The following is a 16,862-nucleotide window of genomic DNA, read 5'->3' as shown; positions in this document are numbered from 1 at the left end:
CATAATACAAACTAATATAACACACCAACGGATGGTTACGATAATTTTTTTCTAATTTTATTTTCAGATTTGTCGAATTTAAATACAATCTGGGTAACGGGGCCGTAATCTTGACGTCTGTTCATCCGATAACGATTGGCACTCGGCACAAGATCGTAGCCAAACGATATCAAAAAGACGGTCTGTTGCAATTTGAAAATTACGAGCCGGTTCGATCAGTGTCTTTGGGATCGCTGAGGTCGCTGGACCTGAACGACAACGCGTACATCGGATACGTCCCAATCGTACACCAAAAGTAATATATATTATGCATAGAGCGAATCGTCAGCGCCCGCGGGGATCAACCAAAAAAAAAACCATCACTAAATTAATCGAATATTGTATTTCCCGTAGGATATTCGAAAACATTGGTGTAAAATCGGGATTGATCGGATGCGTGCACAGTGTGAAAATAGGACGCTACTCTATAAACTTGTTAGGATTCGAAGACGGCGATTTAGTAACGAACGCTGAGGGCGTAACGGAATGTCAAAAAAGTTGTTCAAATGGCACGTGTGCTTGTACAGGTAAAAAGCGCGTTTCCTTGAAAAAAAAATTGATTGAAAAAAAATGTTTTAAGGACATAAAATCCATTGCCGAAGATACTATTTCGCCGATTTAATATTATTATTATTATTATTGTAACAATGTTTTAGGAAATTCGTGCTACGACGACATGGCCTGTTTGTCAGAGCCCTGCAGTTTCGGATCTACTTGTGAGTCCTTGCCGGGCGGTCGATACGCCTGTTTTTGTCTACCGGGACTGACAGGCGCCAATTGTGATAAATGTAAGCGTTTTCTTTTCTTTTTTGATTGTCCAATGTATTTCACTAAACGTACATTGAAAATTGCTATTTCTGTCGATATTTGATACAACGATCGTTTGGTTTCGCAGTCGAGTACGGTCTGACCAAATACTTTTCACCAGAATTCAATGGCAAGAACTCGTTTCTCATCATACCGCTTACCGAGGACCTCCGTAGGACAACTCGCCTAGAACTGTGGTTTGGAACAACTTCCGACACAGGTTTGTTGTTGTACAGTGGTCAATCGTACGCTGGACAAGGGGATTTCATTTCCGTTTACTTGACGGACGGTCGTGTGAGACTTACCTACGATTTGGGAAACGGAAAGACAAATATCACGTAAGACATAATTGATCCGTTTTATTATAGAATGTTAAAAAAATCTTCATAGCGTTCAAAGAGTGGATGACGTATGTGACACGCTAAGATTTTTCTATAAAAAATATAAATTATAATTATAAGAATATAAGGTTTGATGAGAGGTGGTTGAAGTAATTATTACATCCACTGAACAAATTTTCTGTGGGCATCACTGGTTTATCACTTATACAACACCATTGTACAAAACTACATCGTTTAATTATAGTACCGACGAGAAGATCGTTTTTCTACCTCAGTGGAATTTACTGAAAATCAAAAGATTCGACAACCAAGCTTCCATTCAGCTGAACAACGGCAACGTTAGCACTATCAGCTCCAGTTCCCCACTTGTCGAATTGAACTTAGAACTTCCGCTATACATCGGAGGTGTACCGTAAGTCTGACAATTGCAATAAACTTAGTTTTTAACAATAATACCTACAATGTATTATGACGTGGGTGTCTACAGAATATAATATTTTTCATGGGTTAGAGCGCAGCATTAATACGTTGGGAATGAGCAACTAATTATTGTTTGGTATTTTTCAGTTCCACCGTTCTAATGAACCAAGAGTCGCTGGCCGACAAACCTTTCGACGGCATCGTCCAGAGGGTAATACTCAATGAAAAAACGTGTAACCTATCATCGGGAGTTGGCCAGGAGGTGGCGCCCTATCGAGGCGCTCCTTGTGGTTATGCACCATGTCTGAACGGTGGCACATGTTTCCCAGTTCTTTCTAGATTTTTATGCCATTGTGGTCCACAACACTTCGGTCCGTTGTGCGAACACAGTAAGTGTTTTTCAACTCATTTCTCCGCCAATAACAATTTAACAATCTATAACAATTTACAAATTTACAATAATTTACTATCAATTCCGTAGCTTATAAATCATAATCACCATTCGGAAAGGAGCTAAAATGGTCTACGAAGCCACCCACAAGCCACCCACTGAGCTCAATAATCGATTCCTGATAAATAAATATTGTACATATTAAAGAGAAAAGACTTTTCGTTGGAGCTCAAAGATCCTCTTCGATTCAAGTTTGTATTTTCTTTAAGATTTATGTTAGAGAACTGTCATTAATTTCTATGCAATTAAGTTCCTAGAAATGTTTTCTTTTGTACTCAACCCTAAGTTTAATACATTTAGATAATGTTTACCTACATTTATCGAACAATTGATTTTAGCAATAAGGCAATATTTTTATGTATGCGTTTATACTTTTGAAACAAATTTATAAATACTTTGTAATTGTATATACAATCATGACTACACTTTTATAGTTTTATCATTTCCATTGCTATCCGTGGCTTATGAGTTATGAATAATCGACATAAATTTTTATTTATAATAACTAATGTTATAAGAAAAAAATAATATTATTGTTGTCATTATTATTATTATTAGGATTATTAATTAACATAATGTTGTCATGAAAATTAAATAAGAACCGTACATTTGTATACGAAACATACGCTATAATATTATATTTATTTAAAATCATTGAATAATGTATTACAATGATAAGATAAGATATAAATAAGTACAACATTCATTATTGATTTTATGTAAAAAAAAAAAAAACATGTCATATAAACTTGACCTGAAAATCATTCATTATTCAATATTATTATAACAGCAATCATCCATTCAGACCTTCAGAAGAACTGCATGTGAGTTTAAGACGTCTAACAACCATCGTAAAATAAAAACGACAGCTTTATAACAATAATGTATGAATCATTAAATCAAACTTCGTATCCTTCCTACCACGATTAAAGATAATATGGTTGCACAACGAAGCATAATAAAGTGACTCTTCGAGTTTCCTTGTTATCACAACAAGTAGAACCGAGAACTGGCGCTCCAAACGTTAAAATATTGAATCACAAATTTGAATAATTTTAATTGATAATATTATACTACCTTTCATCATATTATCTTCATATTACTAATTTAGTAATTTATGTATGTTATAAAAAGTATTAAAAACACAGAATGATAGATACTGTAAGTCTGTAACACATTTATATTTTATTTATATTATGTTTTGACACAAATTAAAAACAATATATTTTTAACGATTAATTAATAAAGTAGTTAGGTACGTCACTTTCTGTATGTAATGTAAATTATAATTTTAGCTAACTACCTACGAGTTTTGATAATTTTTTTTTTGTTTTATTTTGTTTTTTATTCATCTGATTTTTAATATATGTATACTGTCTCATTCTCATTATGACAAACGTACTACATATATCAGTTAGCATATCAGTTTGATGCACGTTACATTCAAATGTCAAAGTAAAACACCAAAAGTAGATATTTCTTTACTAGAAGTACAATTAACACTAAAATTACGAATCACGAAATCACAATTGTAAAAATCGTTGAAAAGTTCGTATTTTTAATCACGTTTACTTTTTCATATTTTCGCGGGAAAATATTGTGCATTGTGCATATTATCACTGTTATCACAGAACATTATTGAATTCAGATGCCTAGTACTTAATTCATATTCTATGAGCGCTAGTGAAAGTTTCTAGGGTATCGTTGATAATAAAAGAATTTATGAGCTCCATTAAATTGTTTCTTATCATAGTTCGTTGGGCAACCATATTATCTTTAATCGTGCTTCCTACTAATGGTTATGACGTACCTACAATGTAATACTGTGGTTTATTTGCGATCAAATTTGTCTTAATTATCGCACGCAGCCTCTATAGCACCACACTAATAATATTAAGGCGTTTTCAGCACACACTACCACCAGTACAATATTATCTTAGACGTTTGAAAATTCACTAACATTCGAATGTTTGAAAAACATTCATTGCATTTTACTCAGTTTTGGTATTAATTTATTACAGTGTTAGATGTATTAAGTAATATGTACAACATTATTAAGGTATTGATTTGATATAATAAAAAAAAACTTTTTCATATAAACTTGATTTGAAAATCATTCAATATTTTAGATCGACATTTTTTTCAAGATTTGTGTAATACTCGTAAATGTTATAACAGAGCATGTGTGTATACGACGTCTAATGATTGTCGTAAAATAAAAGCGACAGCTTCATAATATAATAATATGCAACCATATTAAATCAAACTTCGTCACGTGCCTACACGTATCAGCGGCCTACTAAAGTACTAATGGTTATGACGTACCTTATATTGTGGTAACTGTTGTAATATTTTGGTTTATTTGCTATATTTATTCGTCTTAATTATTGAACGTAGCCCATAGAACTGCAATAATTTGATGACGTTGGCATAACACGCAAACTGCAGAACGATATCATACACATATTTTGTAAAATCGCAAACATTCAAATGCAGTACACATAATTGCATTTTAATCAATTTTGGTATAAAAATATCACTGTGGCAACCTGTAGATACATACCTACTTATATATATTATATATATATACATATAGAGATTAATAAGTCAAAGGTAAAATTATATTTTAATAAAGCAATCTCCTGCGGCGGTGGTATTAATGGAAACTCAAAACTAATAAAGAAAACCGTTGAAGAATTAAAGAATACCATGAAAACAGAAACATTCATGTGACTATGTGTTTATTATTTATTTACGTTATACGTTTATACATAATATAATGTATACCTATACCGTATATCTGTATATACTCACTTTAATAATATAAACAAATTAAAACTTTTTGAAAACTTACTATACTCACACAATATCTTACACTAAAAATACCTACCTATAAAATATAGACTTATATTACATTGTTCCCGTGGGTTCTTCTCAAATTTGATTTATTGTCACTATTTAACCTAAATGTATATACATCCAATTATAATATTGGTATAGTCTGTATAATACCTAATTTCACGCCATACATATTAATTAGGTACTAATAATAGTATTTTTATGTTTGCGTGATAACAAACAAATTATTACCTATTACCAACTATTAACTTGTATTATTATTGTTTATTCAGTCAGAAAATAACTAAAATGTTGTACGGATTAAGATTTCCTACCTCCTACCTCTAAGTAATGTGATGCACGAATTATTAATTTCTTGAGCCCATCCGTTTTGAAAGAAATATTTATCGCAAACAAGACTAATTTTTATCATACAAACAACCAATTTCGATAACACATTCGATTTTGAGAGTACAACAGAGGCGTATTCAGCTCATCTTCCAGGGAAGTGCGTAAAATTGATTCATTGATGAAAACTTTTATTAACAATAATAAAAGTAATAAAAATAATAAAAATAAGCAAATGTTCATGAAACAAATATTAGTCAAATACAAATAAAAAAGACCTCCGCTATTGAATAACGACCGACTTCTACATAATTTTGCCAATTGAAAAAACCCTTGGGTGGGGGGATAGAAACTTTCCTTTCGGAACGCCCCTGTTGATCATTGCATTTCTGTCTTCGTATAAATATCAATTTATCAATTTATTTACCTCGGTGAACATTAATATTTTTGGGTGTTTTGGTGCCATGTTCATAATTTATAATAGTTATAACAGCTAGTCGTGTGGGCGTTCACGCTTGGGTCGGTGTACAGAAGGTGGGCCACTTAGTCTATACAATTTTACACTGTGAGCAGAGCTGATGTGGTCGAAGAGGTTGATTGCTAATTTTTTTATGTACTCAATTATTGTGGGTAGCCGAAAGTCTTTGTGAAGTGCATCAATACATACAAACCATGGAGCATTAGAAATGATTCTCAGAACTTTTGATTGGAAAACTTGTATTTTGTGTATGTGAGATTTTGCACGAATTCTCCACACTGGGGCTGCGTAAAGAAATAACGGTCGTAGGATTTGCTTATATAGCATAAGAGTACATCTCCAGCTTAATGCAGTTTGTCGGTTGATCATCAATGATGGGTATAGAACTTTTAGCCTTTCGTAGCCTTGTTTAGAGGTGATGTGTGGATTCCTAGTTGATTTTCTGTCCATTATTATACACCGAGGTATTTGATATTAGGTGACCTGCAGGGAATACAATTACAGTACAACTTTAAGTTACCATCAGAAGTTTTGGGGCGCTGGTTGGAGAAGAGCACATTCTTTGTACTCTTTTGTGGATATATTTTAGTTTTAGTTCGATTAATTGTCAGTAAACAGTTTCATAGTAGGTACCACGTACACAAGTAAATGTCCAGGGGGGAGGGGGCTCATCACCAACCCCCTCCTTTTATGCGCCCCTGGAGTACGGATTAAGAACGACGATCGTCAAGTGTGCGTGAGCGGATCAACAAAAGTTGCACAAACGATCGTACGTTTCGAGAATAAAAGCTTATGAACGAGTTAGTTGACAAAAATGCGAATACAAAGTCGGTGCGCGACTGTTTGCGTGAATAGCTACATGGCGAAATTGGGTTGGTACGATTGGGTTGATGTAGGTGAGTGGCGATACCGCGAATGCCCCCCCCCCCCACCTCAAAAAAAGAGCAGGACCACTTGACTTGACGTCGACGGATTGGACTGCGTAAAGGTATATACGTGCAGTGTTCAGCAAGCGGATCATTCCGTGCAAAGAATGCTGCAGGTTTGAGTGGATCGGTGGAGATCCACGCCGTGGGCGGTTCGCGTTGCTCCTTGAACGTCTCCCCTCGGCGGACGAGTGAGAGCCCTCGTAACGTTAACTGAGCGGTGATGGTCTGACCACCTCGTCGATCCGGACAAAAACGTGACTGACCCGGCTCAGGTAACGTAGCGCGTTTGAGTATCGCGTGGTTCGTACCGGGTGAGCTGCATCGTGGAGTCTCACAACGCAGCTATACCCAGCTAGGGCGGTCGTGACTCGAGTTGAGCGGGCTGAAAGTACTCGCCTGAGTGTCTGAGCTTGGTAATGCCGCGTGTACCAAATCGGACGCAGCTTGTTCGATGCCCGCTTTGACTGCAGTGTTATACGCGGCGGCGTATTTCCGAACCCTAACTGAGCTGAGGCACTAGTGCCCGAATCCGGTTAGGCTCCGTAGTGCGCGTCTTCACTACGTTCCCTAACTGATTTAGGGCACACTATTAAATATTCGTGTAAAAGCATAGTTTTGTACCTGTATTAATTATATTTACATAATAATACATTAAATTACGAACCATACAATATTGTTGTCATAATATACATATATGTGGGAAACTTAGTGTTTAATTTTTTATCCTTAGATATAAATACAAAAAATTTATGATTTTTCAACTTCAAAATTACTTGCAAATTTTGGCGATTTTGACATATTTCGTAAAAATTTTAACTATTAACGCTTATAAAAAAAAATTGTGGCTAACAATTTTTGATTTTTTTTAACTACAATAAGAACAACTCATAAGGAACCTTATATTAAATTTTCAAGTTTTTTTTGGCCTTTCAAAATTTTCTTATTCACATTCCAAAAAAAAATTCTCAGAAAAATCGAAAATTTCAGTGGTCTATAAATAGCTCAAAAAAAATCGAAATATTTTTAAAAGGTAACTGTTTATAGATAACACTAATATAAACATTTGGTGAAAATTTCAAGTATTTACAGTGATTAGTTGTTTTTTAGTTACAACCATATAAAAAAATCGATTTGGTCGAAAACTGGTTTTGCGTAAAAATTCCCGTTTTTCCGTCACTTTTTTTTGTTTTTCTCGATTTTTTTGAAAACTGTAGGAAATTGTTTAATTTTGACCTCTATAATGCACCAAGGATATTCACTTTGTCATCGGAAACCACCCCCGAAGTTTGAAATTGAAGCATTATTTCGACTAGTTATGCTGTACACAGACACAAAAAAAAAACACATCATTGTCAAATCAATACATTCATCACTCCGTTCAGAATCTAAAATAATAAAAACACACAACATTGTAAAATCAACACATTCTTCGCTCAGCTCAGAATCTAATACTTAGAAAAAATTGTTAAAACCTAACACTATAGATAATATTATTATATAATAACAATAATGTTGACCTCCAAGTATCATACATCATGTAAACTTGTCTCTCAGTAGGATTACATTGAGCATTCGCTAATATTTTTACAACATCCATACTTTCTTCAGCTGTTATAAATTGTACCTCGTGCATTTTTTTTTCGTTCCTGCTGGCGTCATTCCAATACATTATTATACCTTTTTATAGTTTTATTTTTAATTTATCAATGATAATAATTAATAACATATCATGCTATATTATGCTATATTACCTTCTGAAAAGTATTGTTTAAAATTATTTTGAACACTTTTGAAACACGAAGGAAACTATATGCCTCAGCGACATGAATTCTGTGAGTATGTTCAAAAGTTATCTATTAAATAAATTATGTAAATTATGTATTTTAATTATGTACAAACGATTTGAATTTTTCATAGCAACAAGATTTCTATTTATGAATCAAAAATAAATTAATAATTTAAATTGTAAAGTATTATATAATTTTTACTTTAAATAATCCAACAAATTTATACATTTTGAAACAATGTTTTTTTTATTGAAATATAGCAATATTTTAAACTATATTTTATTAATTGCTATAGATTACATGCGCAGGTACTTACATGTACATTAGAATTCGATCCTTTCTTCATATGAGTATCTCTTAAATTTTTTTTCGCCTTCTTTCGAATAAGAATATCAATATTAGCTGTAGGTACAATTTTTGTTGCGTACTCGTGTTGCATTGGATTCTGCATGTGTAGTTTTATTCTTCACGGAATGTTGACAGACGTATTCCTTACGGTATTCAAATTTTTTGTAATTTGGATGAGTTTTGTAAACAATCCAATTCGTTTTCGTGTGTTCAGGATATTTACGAACCCAGTTGTCACAATTAGTAGTGTACGAATTGTTATCGTCGGAATCAATTTTCGTTTTTAAAACTACTTTATAGCTTTCATTGCTAGTGAATTCAATATTTTCAATAAAAACACTTTCATCGATTGCATTGATAACTGATTTGATGTAGGTACTCCATTATAAATATTGCAAACTATAACTCCAAACAATTTATAAACGGTAAATGTGTTACAATTTGTGGAATATGGCACCACACACTGGACACAGCTAATATTCGATTATAAAAGATAATTGTATATTTGTATGACACTTAAAGATAGCTTGGGTGGGAAAAGTTTATCGATAAGACTGACAGTATACCTACGTACTTTATATGTTGAAAATCAGTATCATTAAAGTCTAAAAATACTAATCTAGCTAGCATTATTAACGATAATAAATGTAACTCCAAATCGCTCTGACTTACTAACATAAAATGTAAATAAATAACAATATTACTTACCTACCCAAATTATATGGAATATAAATAAATGTATTAGTTTAATTATTTATTATACTTACTTCTTTATTAGCATTAAACTACTAAAGCTTAAAAATACTAAGTTAGGTACAAAAAAAATGTACTAACGACATATATTGTATTAGTTATAACTTTTATATAATTATAGTATGTGTGTTGTGAATATAGTTTATATATACTAATTACTAATGTATGTACAAGCCTAATATTTTAAGTTGTATATAGCATATATATATTTATATTATGACAACAATATTGTAATGGTTCGTAATTTAATGTATTATTATGTAAATATAATTAATATAGGTACAAAACTATTCTTTTACACGAATATTTAAAGTGTGCCCTAAATCAGTTAGGGAACGTAGTGAAGACGCGCACTACGGAGTCTAACCGGATTCGGGCACTAGTGCCCCAGCTCAGTTAGGGTTCAGAAATACGCTACGCGGCGCAGCTAGGTACAGTACGACGATAGGCAGCTTGGCTGACCTTCAGTACTACTATCATCCCATTGACCTGAGGGTGATGCGAATGAGCTGAATGCCGAAGGTGATTCAAAGTGATTCAAACAGATCCTACTTGAACTGTCGAGTTGTGCTGCCTTGGTCGGTGGTGATGACGTCGCGCACGCCGAACCGCGCCATCCAGTTATAGTTGTTAAGAGCGGCGCGACCGCATAGGCCAACAAACATATTATTATATTCGCGATCGGCCACGCTTCCGGCCAGCGCATGAATCGGTCGACGACCATTAGTAGGCACTATTGTATCCGCTGGACGGTGGTAGCGGCCCAATCAAGTCAATAAGGCGAATGCGACCGAAGCGTCGCTCGGCGTGATGCTGGACGTCGTGTGTTTGTGAACATTGACGCGGTTTGCAGGCTCGAGACGATCGCGTGATTTCCCGATCCATAAATGGCCTGCGTCAATAGCGCAATTTGATTAGACGAGAGGTGACGCGGCGACCGACGTGAGCTTGACCGTGTAAAACAGTGGTCTTCAGCCTTTTTTTGCAGCGGGCCAAATATTATTTTTTTTTAAACCTCGCGGGCTGCATTCGTAGTAAAAACATATATTTTATACAAAAATTCAGTTTTATTATTACAATTTTTAAAATTAGGTAGGTACACCTAAAATTACAAATTATTATTATTAAAACATATACATAGATAAAATTTTTTTTTAATTACAAATTTTTCATATCGCATATTTCTGCGACAGCGATAGCTTAACTGTTATAATTTTTATTGAACTATAGAAAATGTACATGCTGAATTTAAAATGTGATCGTGGGCTGCATATTGTGACAACAGGGCGGCCCGCGGTTTAAAGACCCCCGGTGTAAAACGAGTCGAAAACTGCGCGCTTTGCCCGTGCAATAATCCGAACGCCGCGACGTTCGGAGAGGTGCAGCAGACACAACGAACTTGCAGTATAATTGTATGGATCAGCGATATAATGCACTGGAGCTGCAGATCGTTACTGACAGGCCCGGCTCAAGGGGTAGGCGGCATAGGCCCACGCCTAGGGCAGCATTTTTTAGGGACGGCATTTAACATTTTTGTAGTCAAGTTCTAATGAAATGTTTACATTTTTATTAATTTTAGATTCTGAGCGGAGTGATGAATGTATTGACTTTACCATGATGTGTGTTTATATTTTCTTGTGTCTCATTACGTTTTGGGGCATTAAAAATGCTTCGATTTTCGACTTCAGTATTTATTAATCTAATTAATTGTTAATTTTATGTAAATAAATAAAATGAACTCAAAATTAAGACTTTTTTAGTATTGTTTATGTAAAAAAAAAAATTTGATGTAGTATTTACATGTAAGAGTGGCGACAAAACTCAAGTTTGCCTAGTTGAGTTTAAGCACTTGAGCCGGGCCTGGTTACTGATTCGTTACTTCGTTAGCTCAGTCGATTGCCCACTGCCGTGAGTCCGGTAGCGCTGTTGTCTCGGCGATTTATAAATGTCCACAGCGCGTCGGGGACGATGTTGTCCTTGCCGGAAATGTGTTCGACGTTGTGTGTATATGAATTGAGGCAGAGACGAAATTTGTCGTACCTGTCGCCTGTCGATCGACGATCTCTTCTGCCTTGAGTGTAAACGCAGTGACGGCTCGTCAGGGGAGTCTTTGAGACGACACGACACGATAAACAAAAAAAATTGTGACAAAATAAAAAAGTTTAAAGAAATTTGTATTATATTTTTATATCCGTTTAAAAAATTATTATCATGGTTTTCGATATTAATACTGATACCTAATATAATATATTTTGTTTTCTATTTTTAAATTAATAATGAGAAAACGAGGTATAGAATATAGATGTTAGTACTTCAGTACATTGAGACTAGACTCGCTGAAATTTCAAAGTTTTCGGCTTTCCACCGTTCGCATCGCGGTCATCATCGCGGTCGTCATCGCGTATTTTTTCTGTTCACACGAAAATCTGCACCATGTCGTACTGTCGTGCGTCCGTATTAAGCCATTGAATTTAGTTATTATTTGACATTATATCGCTCCGTGTAGTAATTATATTATTATTATTTATTGTTGGTACTATTCACAAGTCACAAACTCGATTATACGTAATACAATAAATTACGTTATAAATGTTCAGTCTACCCATTGAATTTATTTGCGAGGCGCACTTGGATGTAAACGTCGCTCGTGGCGAGATGTTCTCTGTCTTACGTGCTGTATCTTTGTTCGGCGGAATATAACTTTTTTGGTATAAAACTCGGCGGCTGCCACTGACCGCTGACGTTCTGTTCCAGGACGGCTCGACCGCGGCGCCCTGGCTCAGGTGCTGTGTTGGCAAACATTGCACTCGTCGACAGGCTGGCGCATGTCGTCGTCCACAGTAGCGAACAGTCTTGTTTGTTGATCTCGGCTGTCAAGTATAGTCGTTCGGCGCTTGGCTTGTAATTCGGCCGCGCTGGAAATAAAACGACGATCGAAGTTCAGTGAACCAAAAAAGCGTTGAATCTGCAGACGGCATTCGTATTTTTAATTTGAAAACAAACCAATACAAAGTTACAAAGATTTTGGGCCCGGGGCAACTGTCCCTTCTGCGCTGCAGTGATGGGTGGACAAACAATTTTAGATTTCGCTCCACAAAAAAACTTCGAGTTCGGTACCAGTTCTATGTATAGTAATAATAATAACGAAAACCCAATATAACACCTAAGTAGGAAGTTGATACATTTATCACTTGTTCGCTCGACCCAATAACTAGCCTCGTCCATTCAGGATATATAGACTGGACGTAGATACCTACGATATTATATTTTAAATTTATCGTTAAGTACGACACGGTTGTCACTATCGTAACTCGGAAACACACACGTAACGATTTTGAGTAGATTTTGCTTTATTTTACGCATAATATAAAATATGCAAAACGAGTGAATATTAAATCACTTCATAATCTGATACACGATACACTTAATGAACATGGTAAACACTTTTCTCGGTTTCCATCAAAACAGTTTTTCCGTTATTGAGATCAAATCCCTATATTTTATTTCTAATTGCAATCTATAATAACACCCTCAAACATTTATGTAAGTACTACTTCATATCAATAATATAATTGTATTACCTATCATAAACGAATTTTTATCTAAAAGTAAAACATATTATAAATACATCGTAACAAGCATAAGTTAAAATAACATTGATTGCTTCAAAAGAAAGTGCGTAGGTACTACATAGATAAATAACAATAATGATAGATTTATTCAACATATCATGATTCAATCAGCACTAATGTAGCCAATGTAGGAATGCTATTGTGTATAACTACACATTTTTCATGCAATCAATGCAGTAATATCAGTTAAAATTAACTCTTCTGCTTTCCAGCCTAAAAAATTGATTTAAATCAAAGAATCCGTACTACAATTACGAGTAGGTATGAAGTTGATACCTCAGTAACTGCATTCAACACAGTCATCTGAATTATGATGAAAAGAAAATTCTTATCCTGAAAAATTATCTCATTTATCCCAATAAAATAATTTTTAAATGCTAATAAAATTATTATGACTGATTTTGATATTTTTTAATTAAGATATTCTGAACTTATGAGAAACCTTGTATTAAATTTTCAAGCTTTTTACTCAATATTTTTGTCATGCATAAACCAAGTGAGTTAAATTTGTTACCAAAAGTTGAAACAAGCATATTTCAATATTTGTCACTTTTTTAAAAGAATACATTTCATACTCCGCTCAAAGACTAAAATCAATAAATATTATTAAATTTAAAATTAAAATTAAAGGGGTTCAATCAATGGGCCCAGAGTCATTTTTCTATTGATAAAATAAAATATAGTATATATTATACTTGATGATATAAATCTTTTATTCCCAATATAATATAATTATATTATATTATATTATATTATATTATATTCATGTTGATTCAAATACAATATTTAATATCTAATCACTTAGATAAAGAATTATAAATTATAGTCACATTTAAATTTAAATTTAAGATTTAATAAAAAAGTACACAGTTGAGAAGTGACCTTTGACATTTTTCTTCATATTTAACAACTAATTGATCAATATCATTGTCAAGATCTTCACTTCTGGACAACTAAAATGGAGAAAAAAATTACAATAATATTCATTAGATATTTGGATAAACTGTATCAATAAAATAATATTACCAAAGTAACAAATTCACAGATTAAAAATGCTCCAATTGTTGCTTCTTCGTGATTGTCTTGAATGTTTATATTGATAACATGAACTGGCTTATTTCCAAAACTTTGAATAGTTTCAAAATCTAAACATATTATTAAATAAATATGATTTTAATTTTAATTTTCATAATAAAATGATAAGATTATCATTAAAACATACACTCAAGAACTTGATCATATACTCTTTCTTCACACGTAATAACTACAGTAAATTGTTCATTACATTGTTGAAATCTTTCTGGATGTTGCTTTATCCGCCGATTTCTATCCAACATATTTAATAAACCATTTTGTGTATAACTAAATATAAAATTGTGTTAAGAAAATAATGATAAAAATAATTGAGAATATGTTAATGAAATAATAAAATCTTCAATAAATAACATCAAAACTATATAATATACTCTGTTCAAGTTAATAAGCATAATCGGCAATGACAATTTTCATAGTGCAGCAGTCACGAAACACCCCATTTGTCAGTTTCCACCCCCAACATGTCAACTATTTGTACACCTATCAAGTAGTATTGCCAAGCCACTGTACACAAATTAGCTGCTGCTGTTTTTTAAACTTGAACAGAGTATAAATATAAATTATATATAATATTATTTTAAAAACTACATTTAAATCATATAATATAAACTGTTTATAAATTGTATACAAAAAATAAAACATAAATAAATGAAGATACGAAAGTTAAACTGAATAAAAATGAGTATTAATCGTTAAAAATGTATAAATTAACTCCTAGACGATCTTATTTATAAATTTTCAGAAGAAAAGACAATTTTTTAAATATATTAAATATATTTTCAAAAACATCTAGTTTAAAGGTTTAAACTACTTTATATTTTACTCAACTATATTGTACTTTTAGACTTATTTGTATAATTTAATAAATGACTGTTTTATAATTTTAATTAGACATTTCCATATGATTAACATAATAATCAATGATTACTGTTATTTAAAAAAATACAAGATTCATGCAAAACAACAAAATTTACAACAAGCCAGATCAACTTCTATGATTAATTTTTCAAGTTCATTATTATTTTATTAATTGTGTAAAAAAGTAAAAATAAATATTGTTTAAAGAATATTATTTAATAATAATTAATAAGGTCAGGGGTTAAAGTGGGGGGGACGCAGGAGGACTCAGTCCCCTTACCTCTGACGGCGGTTAAAAAACGTCCCCTTTAACAAATTAGGATTTTATACATTAGACATTATACATAAAATTATATATGGAACGCTTAAAACTTTTTGGAAACATTAGTCCTCTCTGGAATTTTTTCCCACTTTAACCTCTGAATAAGGTTTAACTTTTTCACTGAGTCAAGTTTAAATTTTCAGAAAATTTTGGTTCAATCCATTCCTAGTATAACTTATTAACGTCTATTCAAAACAATTCAGTTATTACAAATCATTGTTAATTTCAATCACTAAATATCAAATGAAAATACATAATACACAAAAAAAAGATAATGTCTGCAATGCTTAAAATTATAGCTAAGGTAACATTATTAAATAAAGTTATACAATGTACAAAAAAGTAAAATACAATTAAATTGTTTTATTTTTTTTTTTTTTTTTAAAGGATACTATGTTTTATCTTTGTTGTATAGATCTCTGTAAATTTCATCATAAGAACATCCAAAATCATATATATTTGGTTTGTCTGGTGCTGTTCCGGGTAACTTCACCTTGTCTCCTGTTCCAAATGATCGAACATTGAAACCTTTTTTACTATAATCATAAGCACAAATTAATCAAAAACATTTCATATCATGATAAATATACATAAAGGAAATATTTATAATGTTATTAGACATAGGAACTTAAATAGAATACAAAAGCTAGTCAAATAAATTTATTAATTTTTAATAAATAACAATATGTGATAATTCAGTGTTCAATTTTTCATAGATTAAAGTTAATAACAAATTTCCTAAAATCAAAAATATAATAAATAAATGGTAAAATCGTACACTTCTATCAAATTAAATATACTAATATAAACTAGGTAGGACTTAACAATTAAAAATAATTAAAATAATGTTTGATTTAAGTTTTTTTTTAATTGGTTGTGACTAAGAATTATCATCTGATGACTAATAAGAGTAAAAAAATACTTTCACTTCAATTTAAATGTATGAAAAACATTTTACAACAACACTTACAAGTCATGACAGTGGCAAATAATAAATAGAATATTCATAACAATATAAAATAACTTTTAATAATCTACCTTAAAAAAGCATGTGCTTCCATACTTCGATTCATATTACTTGAACAAACCACAGCTATTGTAAAATCATTGATTGCCATAGTACTAACTTAAAAATTTAAAAAATGAAGTATACCTACTATTACAAAATAAAAACATTTTTATTTAATATTTAAACAATTAGTTATACAAATTATTATTAAAAGTACCTTAATAATGTAGATTAGATGTATTAAACGAAATAGAAAATTGTTATACGTCACATACTTTTTGAACGATTCAGTTAAATAAAATACAATAAGTACATAAAATTAGTAACATAATAAGAAATTATATAATAGGAGAAAAAAATCAAACATTTCAAATGAAACAATTTATTACAAAAACAATGTTGTTGTA

The 16,862-nt window shown here is 32.1% G+C and overlaps 2 protein-coding genes across 4 annotated transcripts in view; one reads left to right on the top strand and one right to left on the bottom strand.

Moving 5' to 3' along the window:
* LOC107166027 (agrin-like) overlaps positions 1-4,158 on the top strand; it is a 196,823-nt gene extending 192,665 nt beyond the window's left edge. The window contains exons 20-26 of the mRNA XM_089228706.1: positions 68-295; positions 394-566; positions 696-827; positions 935-1,184; positions 1,432-1,599; positions 1,755-1,996; positions 2,089-4,158. Coding sequence (XP_089084832.1) covers positions 68-295; positions 394-566; positions 696-827; positions 935-1,184; positions 1,432-1,599; positions 1,755-1,996; positions 2,089-2,102 — 1,207 coding nt within the window. The 3' untranslated portion in view covers positions 2,103-4,158. The remainder of the gene's footprint in view (positions 1-67; positions 296-393; positions 567-695; positions 828-934; positions 1,185-1,431; positions 1,600-1,754; positions 1,997-2,088) is intronic.
* A 9,844-nt stretch (positions 4,159-14,002) lies between these two features.
* Positions 14,003-16,862, bottom strand: Ssu72 (Ssu72 CTD phosphatase). 3 transcript variants are annotated; one of them, XM_015514494.2, is made up of 6 exons: positions 16,673-16,862; positions 16,485-16,602; positions 15,839-15,982; positions 14,394-14,533; positions 14,198-14,316; positions 14,003-14,124 (listed from the first exon to the last, which is right to left on the bottom strand). In XM_015514494.2, the coding sequence occupies exons 2-6, from the start codon at positions 16,562-16,564 to the stop codon at positions 14,023-14,025; spliced, it is 585 nt and encodes a 194-aa protein (XP_015369980.2). In that variant the 5' UTR covers positions 16,565-16,602; positions 16,673-16,862; the 3' UTR covers positions 14,003-14,022. The 3 variants fall into 3 exon arrangements, with proteins under 3 accessions (XP_015369980.2, XP_015369981.2, XP_015369982.2); XM_015514495.2 differs by having other exon boundaries at positions 16,485-16,599; XM_015514496.2 differs by having other exon boundaries at positions 16,485-16,572.

Source organism: Diuraphis noxia, unplaced genomic scaffold (assembly GCF_037042655.1).
Source record: "Diuraphis noxia isolate RWA-SAM2 unplaced genomic scaffold, SU_Dnox_SAM2 contig0005, whole genome shotgun sequence".
Classification (NCBI taxonomy): domain Eukaryota; kingdom Metazoa; phylum Arthropoda; class Insecta; order Hemiptera; family Aphididae; genus Diuraphis; species Diuraphis noxia.
Note: the sequence above shows the minus strand (reverse complement) of the source record. Positions and strands in the feature narration are given on the sequence as shown.